Source organism: Schistocerca piceifrons, chromosome 2 (assembly GCF_021461385.2).
Source record: "Schistocerca piceifrons isolate TAMUIC-IGC-003096 chromosome 2, iqSchPice1.1, whole genome shotgun sequence".
NCBI classification, from domain to species: Eukaryota; Metazoa; Arthropoda; class Insecta; order Orthoptera; family Acrididae; genus Schistocerca; species Schistocerca piceifrons.
Window position 1 is genome coordinate 457,511,905 of NC_060139.1, and position 25,221 is coordinate 457,537,125.

At 40.0% G+C, this 25,221-nt stretch overlaps 1 protein-coding gene and 1 long non-coding RNA gene across 4 annotated transcripts in view; one reads left to right on the forward strand and one right to left on the reverse strand.

The window, feature by feature from the left end:
- Nucleotides 1-25,221, reverse strand: part of LOC124775005 (aconitate hydratase, mitochondrial-like) — an 83,137-nt gene that overhangs the window by 46,757 nt on the left and 11,159 nt on the right. For both annotated transcript variants that reach the window (XM_047249757.1, XM_047249758.1), the window contains exons 5-8: nt 19,437-19,595; nt 10,522-10,672; nt 7,472-7,647; nt 591-720 (exon numbers count right to left, since the gene is read on the reverse strand). In XM_047249757.1, coding sequence (XP_047105713.1) covers nt 591-720; nt 7,472-7,647; nt 10,522-10,672; nt 19,437-19,595 — 616 coding nt within the window. The remainder of the gene's footprint in view (nt 1-590; nt 721-7,471; nt 7,648-10,521; nt 10,673-19,436; nt 19,596-25,221) is intronic.
- Nucleotides 49-24,995, forward strand: LOC124775006. Of its 2 annotated transcripts, none has more exons than XR_007015584.1 (3): nt 49-342; nt 609-899; nt 24,710-24,995. It is a non-coding gene; the product is annotated as an uncharacterized LOC124775006 (long non-coding RNA). The 2 variants fall into 2 exon arrangements; XR_007015583.1 differs by lacking the exon at nt 24,710-24,995 and adding an exon at nt 10,504-10,587.

A 25,221-nucleotide genomic window follows, 5' to 3' on the forward strand; every position in this document is an offset into this window, starting at 1 on the left:
AATTATAGTTCACTGTCATATAATTATAGTGCACTGTCATATACATAATGTTGTTCAAATGTAGGTACTACGGTATCATGTGATACAGTCAACTGCTTTGTCTAAATTAAGGAGCATAGCACAGGAAAGGAATTGCTTTCAAAACATTGGAAAACATCTGAGACCATCACAGTGTTAATGGTAGACAGACTAAGCCTAAAACCATACAATTAAGACGAGGTTATGGACATGACGGATACTGTTCAACAGCGGTCAAGACATTTTATCTTCCTTATAACTTGAAACAATTAAGGATTTCAAAACATCAGGGAAGTTTCTGGCATGGCACTTGCATTTTACAAGGTAAGTAAAGAGAAGTTGTTATAATATGAACGATATGGTTTAATGTGTAATTTCAAGACACTACGGATATATTTATTATGTTAGTTACCTCATTTACATGCAATTTGGTAAACAGTCTGGCAACTAACATGTGTCTACTCCATACAATGTTTTACCATTCGCTTTTTGATTAAGATGAGTAACACAGAATGTGAGTCTTTATGCAGCTTAGTTTCATTTTTCAACATTTTCAAAGTAAAAATACTTACCCACTCTAATGTCCACAGGCCATCCTTTCTCCTTAGCTGTTTGACCAACTTTTGAAACAGGATGACATAAATCTGGGGTGAAAGGTCCATTGATGTGTGGTTCTAATGTGTCCAAGTTCAGCTCTATTATCTATATAAAAAAAAAAGAAGAAAACTGAAATGAATTGTGTATCAGATGTCATTTGTTATACAGATAGACAAATGGCAAACTCAACTTGAACAACACATAATGGAATAATAATGGCAATTTTTATGCCTGTGATGTTGACAGAATGAAAAATTAAATACACATCAAAACTGGAACAGAAGGTAAGAAATTGGACAGACAATAAATGACACACTTCACAGTAGTTGTTAAACAATTCTTTCACTTTCTTTATTTAAAATGCCAAGAAAAATGTTTTCATTTTAGAATTTCATTTTACATCATATCACATTACAATAATAGTGACATTTCTGTATTGTTTAAACTGAAATATCCATGTAACTGATTAGTTTTAAACAATATAAAGTAATCAGACAGATAAAAATCTACTCGCCAGCAGGAGAACACACATACAGGGTGGCGCATGATAAGTCACCTGATTTGTTTCATGAATAACACATTTGTTGTTGACAAGATCTGTAATTTATTGGTCTAGAAGTAAAGAATACAGCTTGGAAATACAACCTAATGAATCACATATTCAATATGACTGCCATTTTGGTTTACAACCTCTTCAAGTTGCACACTTGCATTTGTGATGACTCTCCAACACAAATCTTCTGGAATGGTGCGGCATAACTCCACAATGATGGCCCTAAATTGCACTGCATTTTGGGGTTATCTGTAGTACACCTTCTCTTTAAGGAACCCCCAAAGGAAGAAGTCACATGGGTTAATGTCCAGGCTGTGTGGCAGCCATATTCCTCCTCCTGCATAACATTCTGGAAATCTGTTTGAAAATACACCACGGCCAAGTCTTTTGCATAGGAAATCAAGCACAACGTTGGCAGTATGGGCGCGTGCTCCATCCTGCATGAACCGTTGTGTCTGCAATGGAAGACATGAGGCCATGAGCTGAGAAAAGAACTGGTTTCGCAGCATGTATAAATAGCATTCACCAGTTACTGTATCGTCAAAGAAAAATGGACCGATGATTCCAGGCCTTGACATCGCAACCCACATGCACACTTTCTACCCATAGGTGTCTTTCGTGTGGATTATTCATGGAGGTTCACATGCCCAGAATAGAACGTTCTGTTTGTTCACAAAACCGTTCACGTAAAAATAAGCTTCATCAGAAAACCATGTGTTGCATAGCATTGCCTCTTGGTCTTGCTCGACTGCCCACCTCGCAAACTGCAGTCTCTGCTCCTTATCTCTCGCAGTAAGCTTATGCGCCACACTCATCTTGCATGGATACAAGCGAACGTCACATTGAATAATTCTTTGTACAGATCGGTGTGAAATTCCAAACTTGGCACTGGCTCTTCTTGTTGATTTATTTGGACTACAAGTCAAAGCCTCTCGAACTGCTTCAATGTTTTGCAGCAAACATACAGTACGTGCATGTGGCCGTTGACACTCTGAAACAGTTCCATTACCTTCAAATGTTTCATGTAATCTGGGTATTGTCTGTGGGCTGGAAGCCCACCATGTGCTGAAGTGAGCACAAAACCTTCTCTGCGTCAATGTAACACAGTTTGTCACCGTGTACAGCAACACAATCTTCGTCTTTTGCGCGACGGTCAACCGTCCTTCGTCCACCATTGTGGAAAACTGAAATGGTGGACTCACAATGGAAGCGATGAACTTGTTACGACATCTGGTGTGATTTCCATGAACTGCATCAAGTTGAGCGCACAATTTGAAAGCTATTGCCCTAATAGTATACTTGTAGGATCAAAATTCAATAAGGTGACTTATCATATTCCATCCTCTATAAAGAAAGGTTTTAGATATGCAAGCTTTCAGAGCCAATAGCTTCTTCTTCCAGCACAAGGGTTGTAGGGTAAGGAAGAGCAGTGAAGTAAAAGGACTGGATAGGGTTAGGAAAAGGGGTAGTGTTTGGAAAAGTCTCCCAGAACCCTGGGTCAGAGGAGAATTACTGGACGGGATGAGAAGGAAAGACTGACTGTTGAGGACAGTACTGGATGAGATTTGGAAACCTGAGAGCTTAAAGGTAGAAGACAGGGTAATATGACAGACAGATTAGTGCTAAAACATTATGAACGAGTTAATATGAGTGAAAAGCTAAGTGCATTGTAAGTAACACACATACAATGCTCTTACCTTTGTATGTAAAACACATACAATGACATCAACAAAAGATGTAGTGAAGCAATGTAGCAGATACATGTGACTTTAATATCATCCAGATTTGTGCATTAGCATATTAGATTGCCACAGTGACACAGACTCTGGAGGTGCAACAAAACATCTAGTGTCCTTATTACACTTAAAGATGGAGCTATCTCCTGACAGTCAAAGAAAGGCAATGACTGCCAATCTATAACCAAAACAGAGGTGGTCAGTGCAACAAAAGTTGATAACAAAATAATTTATCTGTGTAGACTTTTTAGGGGGAATGAGAAAACTGACTGACGTTTTAGTTGTCAAGGTTGATAATATGGCAATATTGAGACTCAAAAAATCCTGAATTCCATTGTTGCACAAAATACATAAAGACAAGGCACTTTTTTATTCAAAAAAGTTATTGAAGGACAGTTAAAACATTCAGCATATTTCAATTGAAGATCATATAGAAGATGAAGCACTTAGCAAAACCAAAACTGTCAGTTTTATGTCATAAATTGGGTATTTTATGCTGAGATGTGTGGTTCCTTATTTTTCGTTGCTCTCTTTCTTAAATATTTGAAAATGTGATGTATTTGCATTTAATTAAGTGTCAAGCAAGGTTGGCAGTACCTACTGCTAAGAAAAGCATTTCCATTTACCTTAAAACCTATTTTTAATGAGTCTCTGGGACCAAACTTTTTTCCTTAAGTAGGTGTGCAGCTCCATACGCCAACAAAGTGACAGTATGATATATAAAGTTGTTTTATTCAACTGATGACAAATATGATTACAGAGAAAAGAAAAATCCTTCAATATTATCCTTTATTTCTTGGAGAGAAAAAAAAAGAAGAAGAAGGTGATCCAAGAGTAGTTTGCTTTTTCCTGCCAACATAACAGGCTGACATTATTTCTCTAGCTGCTTGATACACGGCAGAACCACCTCATATACACTGAATGAGGAAATAATAGTTTCCAACACCTGCAGCAAAATTTAATTCAGTTGAACCACACCGCCGGTGCCGCCGCCGCCACCACCACCGATTATCATATAATTGCCTTTGTGCATAAACACATGAGTAATTTAAATTTATGTGACTGTTGTGTTGGATAGACAGCACTCCTATTGCAGTGGTTAGCAGGTTAGTGCAGCGTGCCGTATCACAGGTGTCATCATCTTACACTGACAGTCACTACAATCAAGCAAAATATGGGTGAGAAGTGTGGCAAGTATATCTGATTACCACCAGATCATGGATGCTCAGTGCATGGAACACAATCTCCAAGGTTATGAAGGCACTGAGCTTTTCACATGTTGTCATGTCAAGTGTGTACCATGAGTAATTTGATTACAGGAGAAGCACCACTTCCAGATTCCACTTATGGAAACGGATAGACTGCCCACAATTCACTACACCAATCTCCAATTTATGTTCAACAACTAAACAACAACCACAACAAAAACAAATGGCAAGCAGTCAGGAGGAGGCAATGCAGCTTTTTTGCCAACATGGCACCACTCACTATCAACACACTAAATTAACTGAAACATCAGTTAAAAAATGACCTGTGCTGCTCGAATAAGAATGAATAATGTATCAAATTTCAAGTGGGCGAGAGTAGCTGCAGGCCAAGCTGAAATTCTAAGGAGTGTAAAGGCACTGATTATATGAACATCTCGTGTAAAAAGATGCAAATAAAAGAAAAAGCATATCTCCACCACTGAAAATATTAATGTTTCAATATTCATTTCATTTCACATTGGTTGGTTACCATGAGTACACTTTTTTTTAATTTTTATTTTAGATATGTTCCTGTCGCAAGCATATCTGTAAATATGTGGAAGTGGAGTATTTGCCTCACATGCGAACTTTCACTACAGTTATATGCAACACAACCCACTTAAGTCACCGACATAGATGGAAGCCACACTGTAGAACAGTGTTGTAACCACAGGAGCAAACTGTTTGTTACACTCAAGGCATGAAAATAATGTATCTGACCCAGCATTGCAGCACCACCTTCCCAAGCCAACTGCACGACCCTGCAGCCAAGTGAGCCGGCAGGCTGCCTTCCAAATTCTACTGCCAGAGCCAGAAATTTGCTAGCTGGCATGGTGACAACTTCTCCTCTGGGACTGTGGCAGTCAAGGTTACCACATGCTAAGCTCTGACACTTGATCTCTGGGCCCCTTATGTGACTGGAAGCGTTGCTCTGGCAAAATAAGACCGTGATGAGTGAGTACAAATAGTAGCCACTTCTGCCATATAGTGGCTGTTTAGTACTGTCCACATCCAGAAAGCCATCAAGCCAGCCATCAACCCAACATACGTTATCCGCCCTAATCTACACTCCTGGAAATGGAAAAAAGAACACATTGACACCAGTGTGTCAGACCCACCATACTTGCTCCGGACACTGCGAGAGGGCTGTACAAGTAATGATCACACGCACGGCACAGCGAACACACCAAGAACCGCGGTGTTGGCCGTCGAATGGCGCTAGCTGCGCAGCATTTGTGCACCGCCGCCGTCAGTGTCAGCCAGTTTGCCGTGGCATACGGAGCTCCATCGCAGTCTTTAACACTGGTAGCATGCCGCGACAGTGTGGACGTGAACTGTATGTGCAGTTGACGGACTTTGAGCGAGGGCGTATAGTGGGCATGCGGGAGGCCAGGTGGACGTACCGCCGAATTGCTCAACACGTGGGGCGTGAGGTCTCCACAGTACATCGATTTGTCGCCAGTGGTCGGCGGAAGGTGCACGTGCCCGTCGACCTGGGACCGGACCGTAGCGACGCACGGATGCACGCCAAGACTGTAGGATCCTACGCAGTGCCGTAGGGGACCGCACCGCCACTTCTCAGCAAATTAGGGACACTGTTGCTCCTGGGGTATCGGCGAGGACCATTCGCAACCGTCTCCATGAAGCTGGGCTACGGTCCCGCACACCGTTAGGCCGTCTTCCGCTCACGCCCCAACATCGTGCAGCCCGCCTCCAGTGGTGTCGCGACAGGCATGAATGGAGGGACGAATGGAGACGTGTCGTCTTCAGCGATGAGAGTCGCTTCTGCCTTGGTGCCAATGATGGTCGTATGCGTGTTTGGCGCCGTGCAGGTGAGCGCCACAATCAGGACTGCATACGACCGAGGCACACAGGGCCAACACCCGGCATCATGGTGTGGGGAGCGATCTCCTACACTGGCCGTACACCACTGGTGATCGTCGAGGGGACACTGAATAGTGCACGGTACATCCAAACCGTCATCGAACCCATCGTTCTACCATTCCTAGACCGGCAAGGGAACTTGCTGTTCCAACAGGACAATGCACGTCCGCATGTATCCCGTGCCACCCAACGTGCTCTAGAAGGTGTAAGTCAACTACCCTGGCCAGCAAGATCTCCGGATCTGTCCCCCATTGAGCATGTTTGGGACTGGATGAAGAGTCGTCTCACGCGGTCTGCACGTCCAGCACGAACGCTGGTCCAACTGAGGCGCCAGGTGGAAATGGCATGGCAAGCCGTTCCACAGGACTACATCCAGCATCTCTACGATCGTCTCCATGGGAGAATAGCAGCCTGCATTGCTGCGAAAGGTGGATATACACTGTACTAGTGCCGACATTGTGCATGCTCTGTTGCCTGTGTCGATGTGCCTGTGGTTCTGTCAGTGTGATCATGTGATGTATCTGACCCCAGGAATGTGTCAATAAAGTTTCCCCTTCCTGGGACAATGAATTCACGGTGTTCTTATTTCAATTTCCAGGAGTGTACAAGTAGCCTTGCCTCTGCTAACCACTGATCTACGGAGAGCCATACCTAGTCCTGATGCTTTTGGGGGTTGAACTGGCACCTACCAACTGGTAATCAATGCAGGCTGATACTGAATAACTCCTGGGTACCTCCAAGAGGTCCTCCTGCACCTGATCCCTGGTGAGCTGCTGTCTGGATGCCGCATTCACACCTAATGGCATGGCTGGTCTGTACACAAGTGTGCTCCCACTGCGCATCTGATGCCTGCAGGCCCAACACGGCTGTGTACCAGCCAGCTGAAGCGTTGACACCGCTCCTTTGCTGTGGTCACCTTTCCAGCCTGTCGTCCCCACAGGCATCTCATATTGTCACCTACTTCAATGGGCAAGTGGCACTGCCCAGTGTTATCACAAGCCACTGCAACACTGACTACACTGATGAAGTCTGCTAAATAAGCATGCTGTTGTTACGATTTCATAGTGGCCGAGGAACTTGTTCTGCATACTGCTCCCAAGCCACCAACCTGCACCATCATCCTGACATGTAACAGGGTCAACAATGCTCGGACAACCCTGACCCCTCATACCTGATGAAAAGCAGCAAGGCAGGGAAGCTAAGAGTAGTGACGAAGGTCTGCTAATTTCTTAGTTTAATACAATTTATAAACACAAACTTCATTGTTGGAATGGAGATGATGATGTAACCTAATTAATCAGCCTCAGCAAATTAACTTACACATCTTAAATGTGCCCTCCACAACACCACTGACAGGCACTGCTATAAGTGTGTGTGCGCACTGGGAGAGAGAGGTGGAAGAAGGGAAAGGAGACGTTAGGAAGAGGGAGTTATACCTGATCATAAGTTGCTCCTGGATCTGCTGAGAAAAGTGACTCAACATGTTTGTCTGCCTCCTCAGCAATTTCCTCTCTATTTGTGGCTACCAAATAGTCTCTCATACGCCGATTGTATGGGAAAATTGAAGTGGTTGCACCAATCTCAGCACCCATGTTACAAATAGTGGCCATACCTGAAACAACATAATACTTGTAATTAGCGTATCAAGATTTACAAGTGAAAAAAATTCTTGAACAGTTAGCCTAGAGAGGTGGTGAGGAAGAAGGGTCGGTGGGACATTGGTAACATGCCAAACTGTAACAGAGAAATGAAAATATTTTTCAAAACCAATATTCTTTGAACAGTGCGAAAAGTTGCAAAGAGAGATGACAAGATGGAAGCTGTAGATGAATAATGGAGCTGTACTACATATCATTACTCAGTCAGTAGCACAATTTTGAAGTTTAGGATACTAGGGACCAAATTTTTGTATTCATACCATTTAGCCAAATAAAATTTTCTTGCCCATGCTCTTAAAAGGAAAAAAAACTTAGTATGTATGGGAATAATCAATGATCAATAAGGCAAGGTAAAAAGAAATACCAATGCAGTCAATTAAAAAGAGAATGCTATATCCAAAATAGCACAGATCAAGGCCAAGAATGGAACTTGAATTTATCTATGAGCAGATGTCAAGAATTACCTCTCTCACTCTATCTTTACTTGTTTCTTAGTGCTGTTAGTCACAAGCTTGCCACCACATTTGTGTACGTAACTATTTCCACTAATTTCTCTCAGTGTGAAGTGACATTAAGCAGTGCAACAGTCAATGCAGGAACTGGAAATCCTTCCCCAAGAGCCATGTAATAGCAGTCACGAGCTATGATTGGTATTTAAGATGGCAGAGTAATACCTTATTCTTGGTGGGCAACAACAACAACAAGATATGCTTTTGATTGCAGTAACAAATATAAGCTGTTAACATAAGTAATACTTGTATAGCTTCATATTTATGGCAGCAGACAAGAGTCCAAAGAAATCTTATTTTGGATTTTTTTTAAAAAATTCACTTGCTCATGATAAAATTATGTTTTTATTACCTAACCTACACATTATGCTATACTCAGAACTGACTGCTACCAAAATTATAGTATTTTGTATTTAGTACAACACTTACTTCAGCATTACAAGTAAATGTAAAAGTCATACACAAAAAATACTCAAAATGCACAATGTAGAGAAAAGGCCATACATATTTTAACATTTATAATACCCTCTGGTGGCCAGATTAATTCTTACTCTAAATTTAACAACTGTGTTGCTGACAAACACAACAAAAATACATCAGCCAACTCAAAGAGAAATTAGATCATCATACCTTAACTGATAACATACTATTGGACATAATGCACTGTTACAATAAGCAGCAGTTTATGAGGAAGTGTGACACTATGACCTATCCGCCAGTAATGTGTCTGCAGAAAACCAGTTGCATTTCCCCAATCTGTCAAATTCACCTGACATTATCTCCAGTGCAGTTATCAGTAAGCTGCACTCCAACATCTGAATTATGCCTAATTATGTTTTCTGCCACACAGAACATATCACACCTCACCAGTATAGTTAGGGAGAGCCAGATATAATTCATCAGATATTGTCCAAATCAACAGACTTCCACTAAATTACCAATCACGACCAAAAGGTCATCAGTGATGACAATATCACAACACTTGAGTAGAAAGCAGCTCAATAGTACACCACGTCTAACCTATCTTCACACTATGAAGTGATGTGCCAAACACTATATTCAACTATACTCATTAACCACCTGCGTTTAAGCCTCAGCAGGTTGTCAACAGCACAAATATACTTAAAACACTTCATAAAGTTCAATGCTTGTGTTGCTTTACCTAGACAACATTATTAGTCCAGTATGAGCATTAACAAAGCTTACTGTGCAATCAAGGCAGAAGACACTTGACGCACATTCGCCCATTTCAACCTCTGAGGCATGTCTCTCTTAACAATGGCATGTTGCCCCACTGCTCATGATTCTTGATGGCAGTGACATCAGACACAACAGCCTACCAAATATTAATTGCAACTGCAACTATATCACTCTCTCTGATTGACTTACATGGAGACAAACTCTAAATGTTACTTTAATGAAAGCTGCAGATTCTCTTCTATCCACAACAACAACAAAATTGAGGAGGACTATTTTTTTCTTTGACTGAGTCCACCTATGGACTTATTCACAGGATCCAAGGTGAAGGGGTGTCAAACCCTGGAAACCACCCATTAACTTTTACTCCTGGTTGCTTTTCAGCATCACTCTGCCTGCTCCTCCACTTTCCAGACCATGCTGGATTGGTCTGCTCTGCTGACACACAATATTGGTGGCAGGGGGGGGGGGGGGGCACTGGTCCTATTTACCCCTGAAAGCTATATTTTGCCTCCTTGCATTTCACTCTCCAATGAATAAATTTTGATAGGCTCACTTCATTAAAACACAAGTATGTCAAATATACATACTCTGATACTTAATTTTCATCATTCTTATTGCAATAAAATACTGCAACAATTAACAATTACTTTTCTTAATTATTATGATTAATTGTATAAAATTATCAAGTTTAGTGGACAGAATGTTATGACAGCAAAATGCCATGTCTTAATCTGCTGCAGAGCTCATTATTGGCTGCCCCATACTTCATACAATGACTCATGTCAAGAAATCAAAATCATGCACAAGTGCAGTGTGTAAATTGTTTTTAGTCAAATGTGTGTCCCTACTTGACATCTGCCCATGAATGCTCAACTTTCATGACTGCTCACCAAGAGCAATTTTTGAAACATCAGTAGTTTCAATCTCACCTATCACTGACACTACGTTCCTCAAATGCAAACATACTGTGTTCCATCTAATGTTCTCTTGAACTAAGCCACAAGTGTGCCACTCGTAGAGGAGTAATAGTGTTCTCAGTTACTATTTGTGGCATGTAAGGCTCCCATGTGTAGATACATTTAGATGTGTTATCTGTTGCAGTATACACACTTTACTCACCAGTGCACGAAATTGAGTCCACTCCAGGACCATGGTACTCCACAATAGCACCAGTGCCACCTTTCACAGTGAGTATTCCAGCAACTTTCAAAATGATATCTTTGGGTGACGTCCATCCCTGTAACTTGCCTGTCAGCTTTACTCCAATTACCTGCAAATGACATACCAATGTAGAATTCTGCAACATCTGGCAGCATATAAAATGACTCAACACAGAAAATTTTCCAATAGAAATGCCCAATTCTAGTACGAAGTTAACTCAGAGAACTAACATAAAAGGTAATGAGCAAAGGAACCGAAGATACAGTAAATCATAAGTGTCAACCTACTTTCCATTATAAACTGCAAAACCAACTTCTTCAGTTACTGCAAAGCTTATGCTCTTCCAAAGCCTTGGGAAACTACTTTCTGTCCAGAAAGTCTCAGAATGCAAATCATTACAAATTTTCTGTTCAGTACTCAACCAGTCCTTAGAATAATTTTACTTGTCATGAGTCACTGAACAGTATGTTCAGTGTTTCACCTCTTTCTGCATAGGACTTATCTGTATGTTGTGCTGAAGAACCTCTGAAAATATATTCTTCTACCGCAGGTATTACACTTACTTACTAAACTCTGATTGGATTCTTTATAAAATTTCCAAGTGAGATGTCCCCAGTTTTAACCACAATATACTACAGATCCTCTAACAATAAATGTGCCCAGTAGTTAGAAGAAAGCAAAGGTCACACCCACCTACTAGAAGGGTGCCAGAAGGGTACAACAAAACTTTCATCCAATCTCCTCACTGATCCACCTACTGTGGAATCTTAAAATATCTTTACTTGTCTCTAACACAATTACTTCCTCCATGCCAGTCGGCATGGAACAAGGCAATCTGTAGTACTTCTCGATTTCCGAAGAGCACTTTTCTTGTACCACAATAATGCATATTAATGGAAGTATTATCATAATTGGAATGAATTTGTGTGTCTAGTGTAAGGATTTCTTGGCAAGTAGGATATAACATGTTAGCTTGAATGTGTGTTTTGGGATTACTGCTGTATATATGTTATATTACCATCTTGATAGTGAATATAATGAAAATATGAATAAAGGTCGGAGATGGGGATACATTTATAAGGATGGCCTGCACCTGAATAGGAAAAGGGGGGGGGGGGAGGAAAGATTTGCTGAGCATCTTGTAAAAAGTGTAAGGGGGGCCACAAGCACACATGCCAAAAGTGGCACATTTTTTAGGTTAGAGTCAGTTTACGGACATTGAGAAGCATGTGCTTTTGAATCCTTACTGCAGGATACTTCTCCAATAATTGTAAAAGTCTATAAATCCCCTCTAAGAAACTTTCAGCTATTTATCAGAACTCTAGATGCATTACTAAGCTACATTCCAGAAAAGAAGAAAAGGTTTTTCACTTATGGAGATTTCAATGTAGATTTATTAAAAGATACTGATAGGACAAATGAACTAGAATTATTATTTGGGTATTCCAATCTAATTTCAGTGCTCTATTTTTCAATGCACCAAGATAGTAAGACATATATTTTTATAGACAGTGCTCAGGCTGAAACAAAGTTTACACAATCGTCAATGGACTACCTGATCATGATGCACAATTAATGGAGAAAAAAAAAAAACACTATGAGACCTTACAACCCTCAGACAGGATCATACAAAGCTGTGAGGCATATTAATGAGAAAAGGATACAAATGTTTCAATGGTAAGTTAAAGGGGTGGTATGGAATGAAGTACCATATATGTAAAAAGAGTTGGGAATGTCAAATTCGATTTATTCCATAATAAATTTGTGTCAACAATTGAAAGTTTCTTTTCTAAAAAGAAATCCTGAAAATCAATTTAAAAATTAAAAGGGTAAGGTGTCAAGAACTTGGCAAATTAAAATTTCATGTAAGAAGAAGAGAGGAATTTGTGTAAATGCCAGAGTAAGTCATGTCCCGGGCCCCCCTGCATTCAAACCAACATACTTATCAAGCAGGTAAACCATGTGAGAAAGCTCTCCACCAACTCGTCGGGAAGGTGGAAAAAGCACTTCGCTTTCAAGAAATAGCCTTCTGCATCTTCTTAGATATCGAGGGGACCTTCAGTAACACGACCTTCGATTCCATGGTAAGGGCAGCAGAGGTGCATGACCTGGGGACCACTATATGCAGGTGGACCAGGGCCATGCTTAGTGGAAGGAAGGTAGAGGCTACCATGATGAATGAAAAGATGGTAATTAACACCACTAGAGGCTGCCCACAAGGAGGAGTTTTGTCCTCTATTGTGGAATCTAGTGGTGAACGAAGTCACTGAGGAATTAAATTCCAGACAATGCTTCTGCCAAGGATATGCAGATGACCTTGTCATAGTAATACTTGGCAAATTTACTGACACAGTTAGAAATATGGCACAAGGAGGTTTGGACATTGTGCAAAATTGGTGCATGTCATAGTAATACTTGGCAAATTTACTGACACAGTTAGAAATATGGCACAAGGAGGTTTGGACATTGTGCAAAATTGGTGCATTAAACAGGATCTGAGGGTTAATCCTAAGAAGACTGTTGTGGTGCCATTTATGAAGAGACATATTCAACACTCAAGTTGTAATCTAAAATCTCTTCGATGAAACTACCTGTGAAGGGGATAGTGAAATATCTAGTGGCAACATTAGATGAGAAGCTAACGTGGACCCCTCGAATTGTATCTGCTCTAAGGCAAAAAGTACTCTAGTGAGTACTAGAACGGCTTGTGGCAAAAACTGGGGCCTAAGCTACAGGGGTATGCACTGGATATACACCACAGTGGTCAGACCTAGGATTTCCTACGTGGGCCGTAGTGTGATGGAAGAAGGTTGAACAGTGGGTTGCAGCTAAGGAGCTTGCTAAGGTGCAGAGATTGGTCTGCTTAGCCATAACTGGAATGGGAGTCATGCTGGACATACCTCCACTACACCTTTGGGTCAAGGTGGAGGCAGCAGCTGGGGCACACAGACTTAAAGCAGGCAAAATCTGGGATTCATTCAGATATCCAGAATCACACACTAAGATAGTGAGTGAGGTAAATATAGGAATGGCTGGGGAAATGTCTGCCAGCTGTATAATAACTCCCTACTGCTTTGACAAACCTTACAATATAATAATTGGAAGCAGGGAGCAGTGGGAAAAAACAGTTCGACACCGTATGGGAGACATCGTTGGTTCACTGATGGGTTGAAAATAGACCAAGGCATTGGGGGAGGGGTGTATGGGGGTTCAGCCAAGACCAGGGGCCATAATCTCTCTAGGAAACCTGGCCTTCGTATTCCAAGCTGAAATTACTGCAATCAGGGCATGTGTGGAGGAGAATATGCATAGGTGCTACAAGGATCATAACATCTACATCTATTCAGACAGCCAGGCAGCCCTGAAATCATTGGCAGCTCCTGCAACAAGATCTAAGATTGTTGCAGAATGCCACAGGGCTCTGGTGGAGCTAGGGAGAAGCAATAAGGTAAACCTAGTGTGGGTCCCTGGCCACTCAGGGATCTGGGGTAATGAACAAGCCGACAGACTGGCTAGGATGAGGGCAACAACCCCATATATTAGACTGGAACTTGTCCTGACAATCACCAAGGCTATGATCTAATTAGAACTACAGAACTGACTTAGAAAAAATAACGTAGGATATAGGACCAAGGTCCATAAACAGAAACATGGTAAGGTAATGATGCCCAAGCCGTGTTTTAAAAGAAGCTCTGTAATCTTGGGATTGAACAGGAAAGAGATCAAACTCATGACTGGGTTGATGACTGGCCATGGGAATTTCAAAAAACACCTACACACAATGGCTACAATGGAGGAGGACCCTAAATGTAGGATCTGTGATGAGGGTGAAGAAACTGCATCACGCCTAATCTTCGAATGCATGGTATTGGAGAGTAAAAGATACAGAATCTTCGGGACAACTAGACCTGAAGGAATTGTGTCTAACAAAGAACTGGTAGAGGGACTCACTCCTTGCACTATTTAAGGGCACTGGCTGGCTTTACTAGATATACAGCAAGCGATAACACACAATAAACTTAGTTTTGGTGTGGGCAGTGGTGGGTTAGACCAAAGCTGTTTTAGCTTCCCTGTTAAAATCAAATCAAATCAAATCAAATCAAGCCAAGATCCGACATAACATGCTTACTACAAAAAAATACAGTAATATTGTAAAGAAAGGCAAATGTTCAGAAGTATGGATGTCCCAAAAGAAATAAACAATGTAGATAATAAGATTAAACCTATATGGGATAGTGTCAAATGGGAGAGGACAGACAGTCAGTGTACAAGATAACATAACAGTTAAACTAAATGGCAATGCTGCGACTGATAATTCACAAGCTGCAAGTACTTTTAACAATCACTTTATAAATGTAGCAGCAAAAACAGGATTAAATGGTTTCATTTAAGAAGCAAGAGAATATATTAAAATGCCATTCCACATATCTGTAAGCAACTATAAGTAGCACCAACAGCCTTCACTTAAATTAACAGAATTATAAAAAGCAAAAGCTCCAGTGGTGTTGATGGAATTTCAGACAAAATTCTAAAAAGTTGTTCTAACTTAATAAGTAATGGCCTTAGTATGCTTCACTGGTGCAAGGAATTTTTCCAGACAGTTCAAAATATTCAACTGTTAAACTTCTTCATAAGGTGACAAGACAGACTTAAACAACTATCATCCAATTTCCTAACTGACATCTCTTTTACCAAATATTCAAAAAAGTAATGTACTCAAGAGTACTCTCACACTTAAGTAGAAACAATTTACTTAACATATCAAAGTTTGGATTTGAGAAGGGTTGCTCTACCGAATTTGTTACTTATACTAGATGGTTATAATTAAACTTTCCCTATTTACCTCATTATAACATGGAAACTAATTACCGTACCAGTACCAAACTCGGCAGAATTAACATCCAGAGTACAGAGTGCATGATTTCCATGCATCACAGCGCCACCGTCCAGTTCTAACTATGGCCACCAGGTGCCATGCTGCTGCTGCTGCCCTTCGAGAATATTGCCGTCTGAAAGGATTATGGAAGGGTCCTCTTTCTCCACCTGCTCTGCATAGCATGATGAAGAAGTTCAAATCAACTGGAGAACTAGGTGTCGCTTCGTGAAGAGGCTGATAACCGGTTGCATCACAGGTGGTTGACGAAATCGCTGTCGCAATGGCAGACAATGCTACACGCAATTTGTTGTGACTTGGCAAGACAGCCAAGCCACTAGGAGATAGCTGAAAGGCACACGTTTAAGCTCACGCAGGCTGGCGTGAGGTCTGGAACAGGTAAGGGAATTTATAGTAGCAAAGAACGTAAGTAACTACTGGAATACTTAACTTTAATTCATAATCGGTGAACATCGGTCTGACGGTACATGTATCACAAGATAAATAGCAAATGATAATGGCGCCTTGGTAGGTCGTAGCAAATGACGTAGCTGAAGGCTATGCTAACTATCGTCTCGGCAAATGAGAGCGTAATTTGTCAGTGAACCATCGCTAGCAAAGTCGGCTGTACAACTGGGGCGAGTGCTAGGAAGTCTCTCTAGACCTGCCGTCTGGCGGCGCTCGGTCTGCAATCACTGACAGTGGCGACACACGGGTCCGACGTATACTAATGGACCGCGGCCGATTTAAAGGCTACCACCTAGCAAGTGTGGTGTCTGGCGGTGACACCACACAATTCACAATTATCATGCAGTGCACATGCTGTGTCATGATTGTTGAATTTCCTACGGTCCACTGTACAGAAGGTGCTTCAAACCATTCTCAAGTAGTATCCGTACAAGATCCACATGATACAGTAGCTTGCACCACAGGACACACAACGACGTTTGACTTTGCCCTCCATTTTCTTGCAATGATTGAAGTTGATGAGGGCTGGCCCTAGACCATCCTATGGACAGATGAAGGTCATTTTTCTCTGATTGGTGCGGTGAACACACAGAATTGTCAGGTGTGGGGAACTTCACCTCCAGTCACCGTGCATGAAGTTCCTCTGTATGGTGAATGTGTCACCGTATGGTGTGGCTTCAATGGTTCATTCATCATTGGCCCATTCTTTTTTGAATAGGATGGAACTCAAGGCCCAGACACGTGCAGTGTGGCTGGGAAACATTACTGCAATATGCTTCGCCAACATGTCAACTCGCCCTACAGGAGAGATGCATTGAAGTTAACAGTTTTCTTGCAAGATGGCATCCTCTACACATCGCTCATAAATTTCACGTGCTCCTATGAAACACATTTGGAAATTATTGAATTATCAGCTGGTTGTTTCAAAATGCTTGGCCAGCACGATCACCTGATCTCACTTCCTGTGATTTCTGGTTGTGGGGCTACCTGAAGGACAGGGTTTGCCAGGAGAACATTCACACATGTGCTGATCTGAAGTGCAGCTTATCAGGAGAGGTAGCCAGCATACCTACTGGCATGTTTCATGCAAATGCAATCCTGCACTTTCAGTTTCTTCTGGACACTGATTGGCACCGTTTGAGTCCTTTTTGTAGCAGTAATGGTACTGGTATGTAATGGTATTATGTACCATAATAGCACATTAAAAGTGTTTCTATTGAATTGATTCTGCATTATTTCCCTTCCCCATGTCATTGACATTAATGCTACGAAGTTTGATCCTCATATGGTAATTAGTTTCCTTGTTATAAAGTGTTAAATTGGGGATGTTTAATTATAACTGTCTGGTACATTCACTCAAAACAGTATAAGCTTTAAATAAAAAAAATATCTCCAGCTGGTATTCTTTCTATCTTTCCAGTGCACTTTGTTGTGAGATCATGTTACTCTCTTAGAAAAACTTGAGTTTTACAGAACTGATGGCTTTACACACAGCTAATTTGAATCATGTTCAGCAAACAGACTACAAAAGCTTGTGCTGAATAGTATGAACTACGCTGAGAAGTTGAAAATTTTAGTGATAAGAAAAAAAAAAAAAAAAAAAAAAATCACAAAAGGAGTCATATAGTGTTCAATTTTGGGTCCAATCCTATGCTTTAACATTCAACAAGCAGAATTGGTACCTTTTGCAGACAATCTTAGTGTTATAATAAATCCCATTACAGAGAAAACATCAGAAGATATGGTAAATGATATTTTTCAAACAATTAGAAAGTGGTCCTCAGAAAATGGAATCTCCTCAATTTTGGAGAAAAAAAAAAAAAAAACCCACACACAATATTCAGTTCTGTACAGCAAGTAGAGTCATACAAACAATTGAGGTACCACATGAACAGGAATCAGTAAATAGAGTAGAACACTCCAAATTTTTGGGTGTACATATTGACAAAAACTTGAAGTGGAAGAAGAATATTACTGAGCTTCTCATGCAATCAAGTTCAGCTGCTTTTGCTCTTCATATAATTGCTTATCTTGGAAACAAACGAATCAACCTCCTGACATATTTTTCATATTTCCACTTAATAATGTCTTTTGGAATTATTTTCTGGCGTAACTCATCAGTTAGGAAGAAATTATTGTTTGCACAAAAATGATCAGTATGAATAATGTGTGATGTTCACCCACAGACTTCATGTAGGTATCTCTTCAAGAAGCTGGGCATTTTAATTGTGCCATCACAATACATATTCTGGCTTAGGAAATTTGTCATAAAGAATCCATCACAATCTTAGAAGAACAGTGATGTCCATACCTAAAACACGAGAAGGAAAAGTGACCTTTATTAGTCATTCTTAAAGCTCTCAGTGGCTCAGAAAGAGTTCAATAAGTTGCAATACAAGGTTTGATCATTTCCCCAATAACATAAAATGTCTGAAAGGTAATAATGCAAGTTTTAAATATAACTTAAAATCATTTCTCCTGGACAACTCCTCCTTTTCCACTGACAAATTTCTGCTTAAAAACTGGCAGCCAGAAACAAAAAACTCTTTAAGTGTAGCTGCACAACTAGGACTAAAATAATAATGTATTCATTAAGATTAATGCTAATCATTTATGCATACTCTGTAAACTGACTTGTTCCACACCATTTTGATAAAAACTGTTCACATGATCTATCAAACATGTAACTAACTACCACAATTATGATTATTAAGGGAAGTGTTTTCACATGGGGAATCAATTTTTGTGACTAGAGTGAGAATTTCTTAGTAGACAGGACATAACCTTGAATGGAGAATAACTTCAAGTCGTGCCACAGGAGTGTGTTCTGAAATGACTGCTGTGCATGTTTTATATTAATGACCTGGTACTCAATAATAACAGTAATCTCAGAATTTTCACATAATGTGGTTACCTATAATGAAATACACTATGAAACAAAGTGCATAAATATTCAGTTGGTTGCTATGATTTGAAAGTGGTCCAGAGGTTGACAACTTGCTTTAAACGTTCAGAAATGTAAAATTTTGTACTACACAAATCTCAAAAACAGGGTGCTATGACTACAATATCAGTAAGTCAGAACTGGAATCAACAGTCATACAAATACCAGAGAGGAACAATTTGTATTTATAAAAAATGGAATTACCATCAAGTGCAGTAAAGCACTTGGCAGACATAACTGGGAAAATGAAGTCACCCTATCAAAGGAACTTGCCTACAGAACACCAGTGCACCCATCCTAGAATACTTCTGAAGTTTGTGAGAGACGTGGCAAGTAAGTACAGCAGGGATACTAAATATATGCAAAGAAGGGCAGTTACAATGATCACAGGTTTGTCTGACTCGTGGAATGATGTCGTAAAAATGCTGAAAAACCTGAACTGGCAAATATTTGAAGACAAATGCATACTATCCCACAACAGCCTACACACACAGTTTTTTAGAGAGAGATCTTTCTGAAGAAAGCTCCCTGTATAAATTCAATGAGGACTACATGGAAAATAACATATTTCTGAAGCTGTTAACTTACCTTTGGGCATCTGAGTTCCCATGGAATATCTGCCATGACATCAACAGCATCAGCTCCACCAACTCCAATACACAGACCACCAAGCCCTCCACCATTTGGTGTGTGAGAGTCAGTACCAATAATTAACAGTCCTGGGAATGCATAATTCTCAAGGATAATCTAGAACACAAGGTAATTAACTGTTAAAAGACTATTCAATATTTCTCGATAACAACATGTTTGCCATGAGCTATAAGACTTTGACAAGCACATTGTAAATCAGACAAACACACTTCTCTTAATAAAAGCTCTTTATATGCATTGTCAGTTAATGTGAAGTACATAGTAACCTGTCAACAAATATCAGGGAAAGGTGCAAACAAATTAATTGTTTAATGTTTTTTCCCTATCTGTACTTGAGCAATGTAACACTTCCCAACTTTTTATAATAAAATAAGGAGGAACAAAATTGACTACTTCCTGTTCACATTTTCTCTAGGAAAGTACACCAAAATATTTCATAATTAAATATCAAAAATATATTTAACCATTATAAGAATGAAGAGCAAAACTATAAAAAATCTCTTGCCTGTGAGAACAGGAAGCAAAATGTATGACACTAGCTAATCAGCCTATCTGCAATCTTTTCAGCTTATATTGTCGGAGTTTGGCAATCTCAAAGTTCTGTTTCAGTTTTGTGTGAAACTTGAGTGGTCAAAATGAGAATATGCTAAACTTAACCCTCGCAATACCAAGCCATTTTCAGTAACATGTATTTCCAAGAGAGAGGGGGGGGGGGGGGGGTTACTTTGTGCTCACCATAAAAAATTTAAAAAATGAATAACATTTATTAATTGTTCTTTAATTACATTAATAACATACTTTTGAAAGATCTATTGATGCATGATCAGGATCCAGAACCTGAATATTTCTTTTAAAACTGTTTTCAAAAATGCATCTTATATCTTTCACTTACTTTGTCATTTAAGTTTACTAATTGTAATTATCTTGAGAACAATTAGTAGTAAAGCTCATTACAGTGCTATTTAAGTACACTTTACTATAACTAAAAAATATTACAAAAACTTGAGGTAATATACAAATAGCTTAGGTACCTAACATAGTTTTGAGAGAAGACTTGTTCATCACTTTCTTCGGAAACTATTTCACACTTGGAACATATAACAGTCTTTTTGCTGTGTTTACCACATGTGTATCTCTTACAATTGTTGCAGATTACTGTTGTTTTGTTCACTTTGTTGTACTTTTCTCCTTTTGAACGGCTTTCACTAACTGACAAATGACATCTACCTTTACCTCCATGAGCATCCTTTTCACTGAAGTTCTGCTGGATTTTCCATACCCGAAACTACAGGCTTTGACAGTCTTGCAATATTTGTAGCCCTTTCTTCAATGTATGGTTTCATGACCTGTAGTCCCAGTTCTTGAAGAAAAAGTTGTTGCTTATTAGGTTTTTTCTTATTCCAATTCGGGAAGTTCAACAAAAATAGTGTGTAACTATTTACTGCTGCTATGTCCACAAGAGTATACAAAACAGACAGCGGCCACCTCCCTGTAGCCCTCTTAGTTTAATATTTCCTCACCATTTGATCTATCGTGTCAACGCCATCTTTAGTCTATTATAATATAAATTTGTAACTGGTCTCATCTTATAGTGCATACCGAATTAGTTGCGACTTTTGACAGCTCAGTATGGGATGAGTGGTGGGTAGCATAGTTGCCATAGCATGCTGAATGGGGAACCTGTCAACCTCGCTTGACCACGTGAACAGCAAGCCATGCAGCCGGCCAATCAGCAGTCTTTCTCAAATGATTTTAAAGAAACTATTTAGGACTAAATTCTGACTCTCGCCCTTCTCATAGCTTCATTCGTCAGCTTCATGGTGAACTGCCTATCATTCCATTAATGGTCACTGTTTTTGTGATATTTCAATATTAGGTAAACTACTGCTCAAAGTTCTTAAAAATTTGCAATGAAAAACATGGGACTCTATGAGTTTGCATTTGGTATGTATTAGGTTATATGTAGCTGCATGCAATTTAGATGACATACTGAATTATCCTTTAAACTTGGAAGGATGTCACTATCTGTCTCCAATGTCGTGGATATGGAAAGTATATAAAGGGCTCCGTCAAGAACGCACGCATCAGTTAAAAAGACAGAATGAAATATTCATAAATCCCTCATATCTCATAAAAGGTCTGAGATATGGAAACAAGTTTTTAGCAAATGATGGCACACAAAGCGGAGAGTATTTTGCAATATGAGTGATATGCAAAAATACATATCTACTGCGATATTCAAACAATACACATTTTTAGATGAAATAATGTGACATTTAAGGACCACCAATAGCTGGTGAAACGAGATTTTCTGTGGGTTTTGCAGCAATGTAAGTGAAGTTACACATTTATTTTTAAACTGAGAATAGGCTTTTTCATAACTATCGACCAGTCTTGCCCTCAGTTACTAGTTCGATAATACGCTGTTTTAGGATTCTGTCACAATTTCAGCTGCATTAAAATGCTAGTGGGATGAATATTTGCAAACTCTTCCTTTTTTGGAGTGGCACAAGAGGAGTTATATATTACTCAAAACTCATCACCGTCTTTCATGAATACATGTCTCCTCAGCTACCTTCTTGATATGGCTGTGGTGCAACATTTGCAATGGCTTCTTTTATCAACATTTACCCTGACTGAGCATAAATTTCTTGTTGTTTTTTGCTTTTCACCTAGCCCGTATATTCTCAGTAGAATTCAAGCATGATAAGGAGGATGTCTGGTTAAAAAATACCCTTTAGTGTTAGCCAGTTCATCGAGCTGGTAGCATGGAGTTTTTGGCTTGTACATAAGTTCCATTAACTCTGCCATACACAATCTATGTTCACCTTTACCCAATGGAACATTTATTTGTACCAGAGCAAAATATAAGATTTCCTCCAAGCGTTGTGAATTTTTCCTAAGTCACTTCAGGCAAACACAGGGACAGTTCCTTTGAAAGGGAATGGTCGACTTCCCAATCCATCCTTCCCTAACCCGATGGGACTGATGACTCACTGTTTGGTCCCCTCCCCCAAATCAATGAACCTCCATGCATTGTTGGAGCTTTATGCATCACAATGGAGTGATATGATGCATTGTCCATTACTATTGTCGTATTCGGAGGAATATTCTGCAGGCACAACATTATCTTCACAGCCGCTAAACATGTTCGGACGACCACTTTTATTGCAAATCTCGTCCTCAGATGTGCTGCATTGTTATTATATATTGCAAATGCAAACACTTGTTCACAATATTCGATTTCTGCAGAATACTTCAAGATCAGAAAAAAGTACCTTACAAAGAGAGCTAAGGACCATGACACTACGTGGTGCTGTTTATCCACATAGTGGCAACAGAGGTGCTTTACCAGTTGAACTGCTGGCAGCGCGGTATGGAAAGACAGCTCGCCATTGGTGTTATCTGGGTGACGGCATCATGTCCCCTCAGGTGAACTAAACATCAGAAGTTGCAACTAATTTTAAACGCCCTATAGTGTCAGTAGGTGAACCCACTGCAGCAGCATAATATTGAGATGATAGAAACAGCAGATTTCTTTTGGGTTTTTCACGGGGGATATAAGGAACAATTGTGATTGGAATATTTCCAGTACTAGTATCACTGAAAGCAAGTTTACTAGAATATAATTCTCATCTTGAGATATCTCTCAGTTCTTCAGGTGTATGTTTCCTATTAGCTTGTAATGTTCCCAGGAGAGTTGGCTTGTGATTCCTCCATAGATCTTCAGCCAAATCAATTGAAGTGTAATACCTGTCTGTAGACATTTCACCCTGAATTATGTATAGGAACCACCAGGCATTTCACCACAGCTGCAGCGGAATTTGATTGTTGTGTACCATCATTTCTTTTCCCAGCATAAGGCTCCATGCTGATAACATATCTGGTTTTAGCGTCTGTGAGCATGTGTATACGTAACCCGTATTTACCAGGCTTTTCCTTCATGAAGACCTTGAGGGGACACATGCCACGGAACAATGACAACATTTCATCAATAACAGTGTGCATCCCAACAGAATAATATTTTGCAGCCATTCATTCATTTTATCAAAAACTCATATATTGCTGCAAACTTATCATGTTTCCTGTGATCGCTTCGCGACTCTGTCATCAAATCTTACTATTTTAGTAAGCTAATGATACGAATATAATAGAGGGAAACATTCCACGTGGGGAAAATACATCTAAAAACAGAGATGATGTGACTTGCCAAACGAAAGCGCTGGCAGGTCGGTAGACACACAAACAAACACACAAAATTCAAGCTTTCGCAACCAACGGTTGCTTCATCAGGAAAGAGGGAAGGAGAGGGAAAGACGAAAGGATGTGGGTTTTAAGGGAGAGGGTAAGGAGTCATTCCAATCCCGGGAGCGTAAAGACTTACCTTAGGGGGGAAAAAGGACAGGTATACACTCGCGCACACACACACATATCCATCCGCACATACACAGACACGAGCAGAGAAAATGTCTGCTTGTGTCTGTGTATGTGTGGATGTGTGTGTGTGTGTGTGTACCTGTCCTTTTTTCCCCCTAAGGTAAGTCTTTCTGCTCCCGGGATTGGAATGACTCCTTACCCTCTCTCTTAAAACCCACATCCTTTCGTCTTTCCCTCTCCTTCCCCCTTTCCTGATGAAGCAACCGTTGGTTGCGAAAGCTTGAATTGTGTGTGTATGTATGTGTGTCTATCGACCTGCGAGCGATTTCGTTTGGTAAGTCACATCATCTCTGTTTTTAGATATATTTTAGTAATCTGTTAGAATCTGGTTCAGCTCATGGTGGCAGTATAAACAAATCTTCCCGAAGTGTAGGACCATAAATCTATAACAGATTATTTATGTCATTTTCCTTCCCCATAATGCATGCCATGAATTCAAGCCTGTCGGTCTTCGGCATTTGCTGCCTCATTACCCGAGTAGGTTTCAATATTTTCGAAAGGACCCTCCCCCCTTCCCCAATATTGCGAGGGTTAATCTTAGGTTTTCTGCTGCTGGAAGACAATGCCCTGGGTGTGATCACCCCATGTTGCCACCCAGAAAATAGAAGAGAACCACATTTTAATACTATTAAAATCCCCAATGAAATCCAGTAAAGTGTGTTTGAAATTTAACCCACAGAAATAGGGAATTTTGTAGTTACAAAATGTTGCACAGCACCTTCAATAATCAGTAAAATACAATGTATGTTGTTCACAAAATTGATACCTTCCAGATCCACAGATCACAGAGCGCTGGCTATGGACCTTAAATTACATGTAATTTGTGCACTGGATACAGAGAAAAGCTCTAAGATGATAAACACAAGAAGCAGAATCTTTTGGTCTGAAGAAATATTGACACTGTGGTGATTTTACTGTTTAACCCTATTAGTGGCGTTCTCGGAGGCATTTGAACTACCAAACAATCAATTACAGCACAGCTTCTACTTGTGGAGAATGTGTATGTGACCTTTCATACCAAATATGCTTAGTAGAATTGTAAAATATTTGTCTCACAGACAAAAAGATCTATATCAAATCAATGATCTTAATTTACATGTTATTCACCTTTGGCAATTTGAAACTATTTGAAGTTACGTTTTTATCTTCCCTCCAGTCTTGTATCAGAGCAGCATAATTTCTTGTTTCCAGCAGATTATGTCCATCTCTCAGTGTACATCCTCTTCAACTATTTCAAAACACTCCCAAATCACTGCACAGTTACTCATGACCCTTTTCCCTGTAC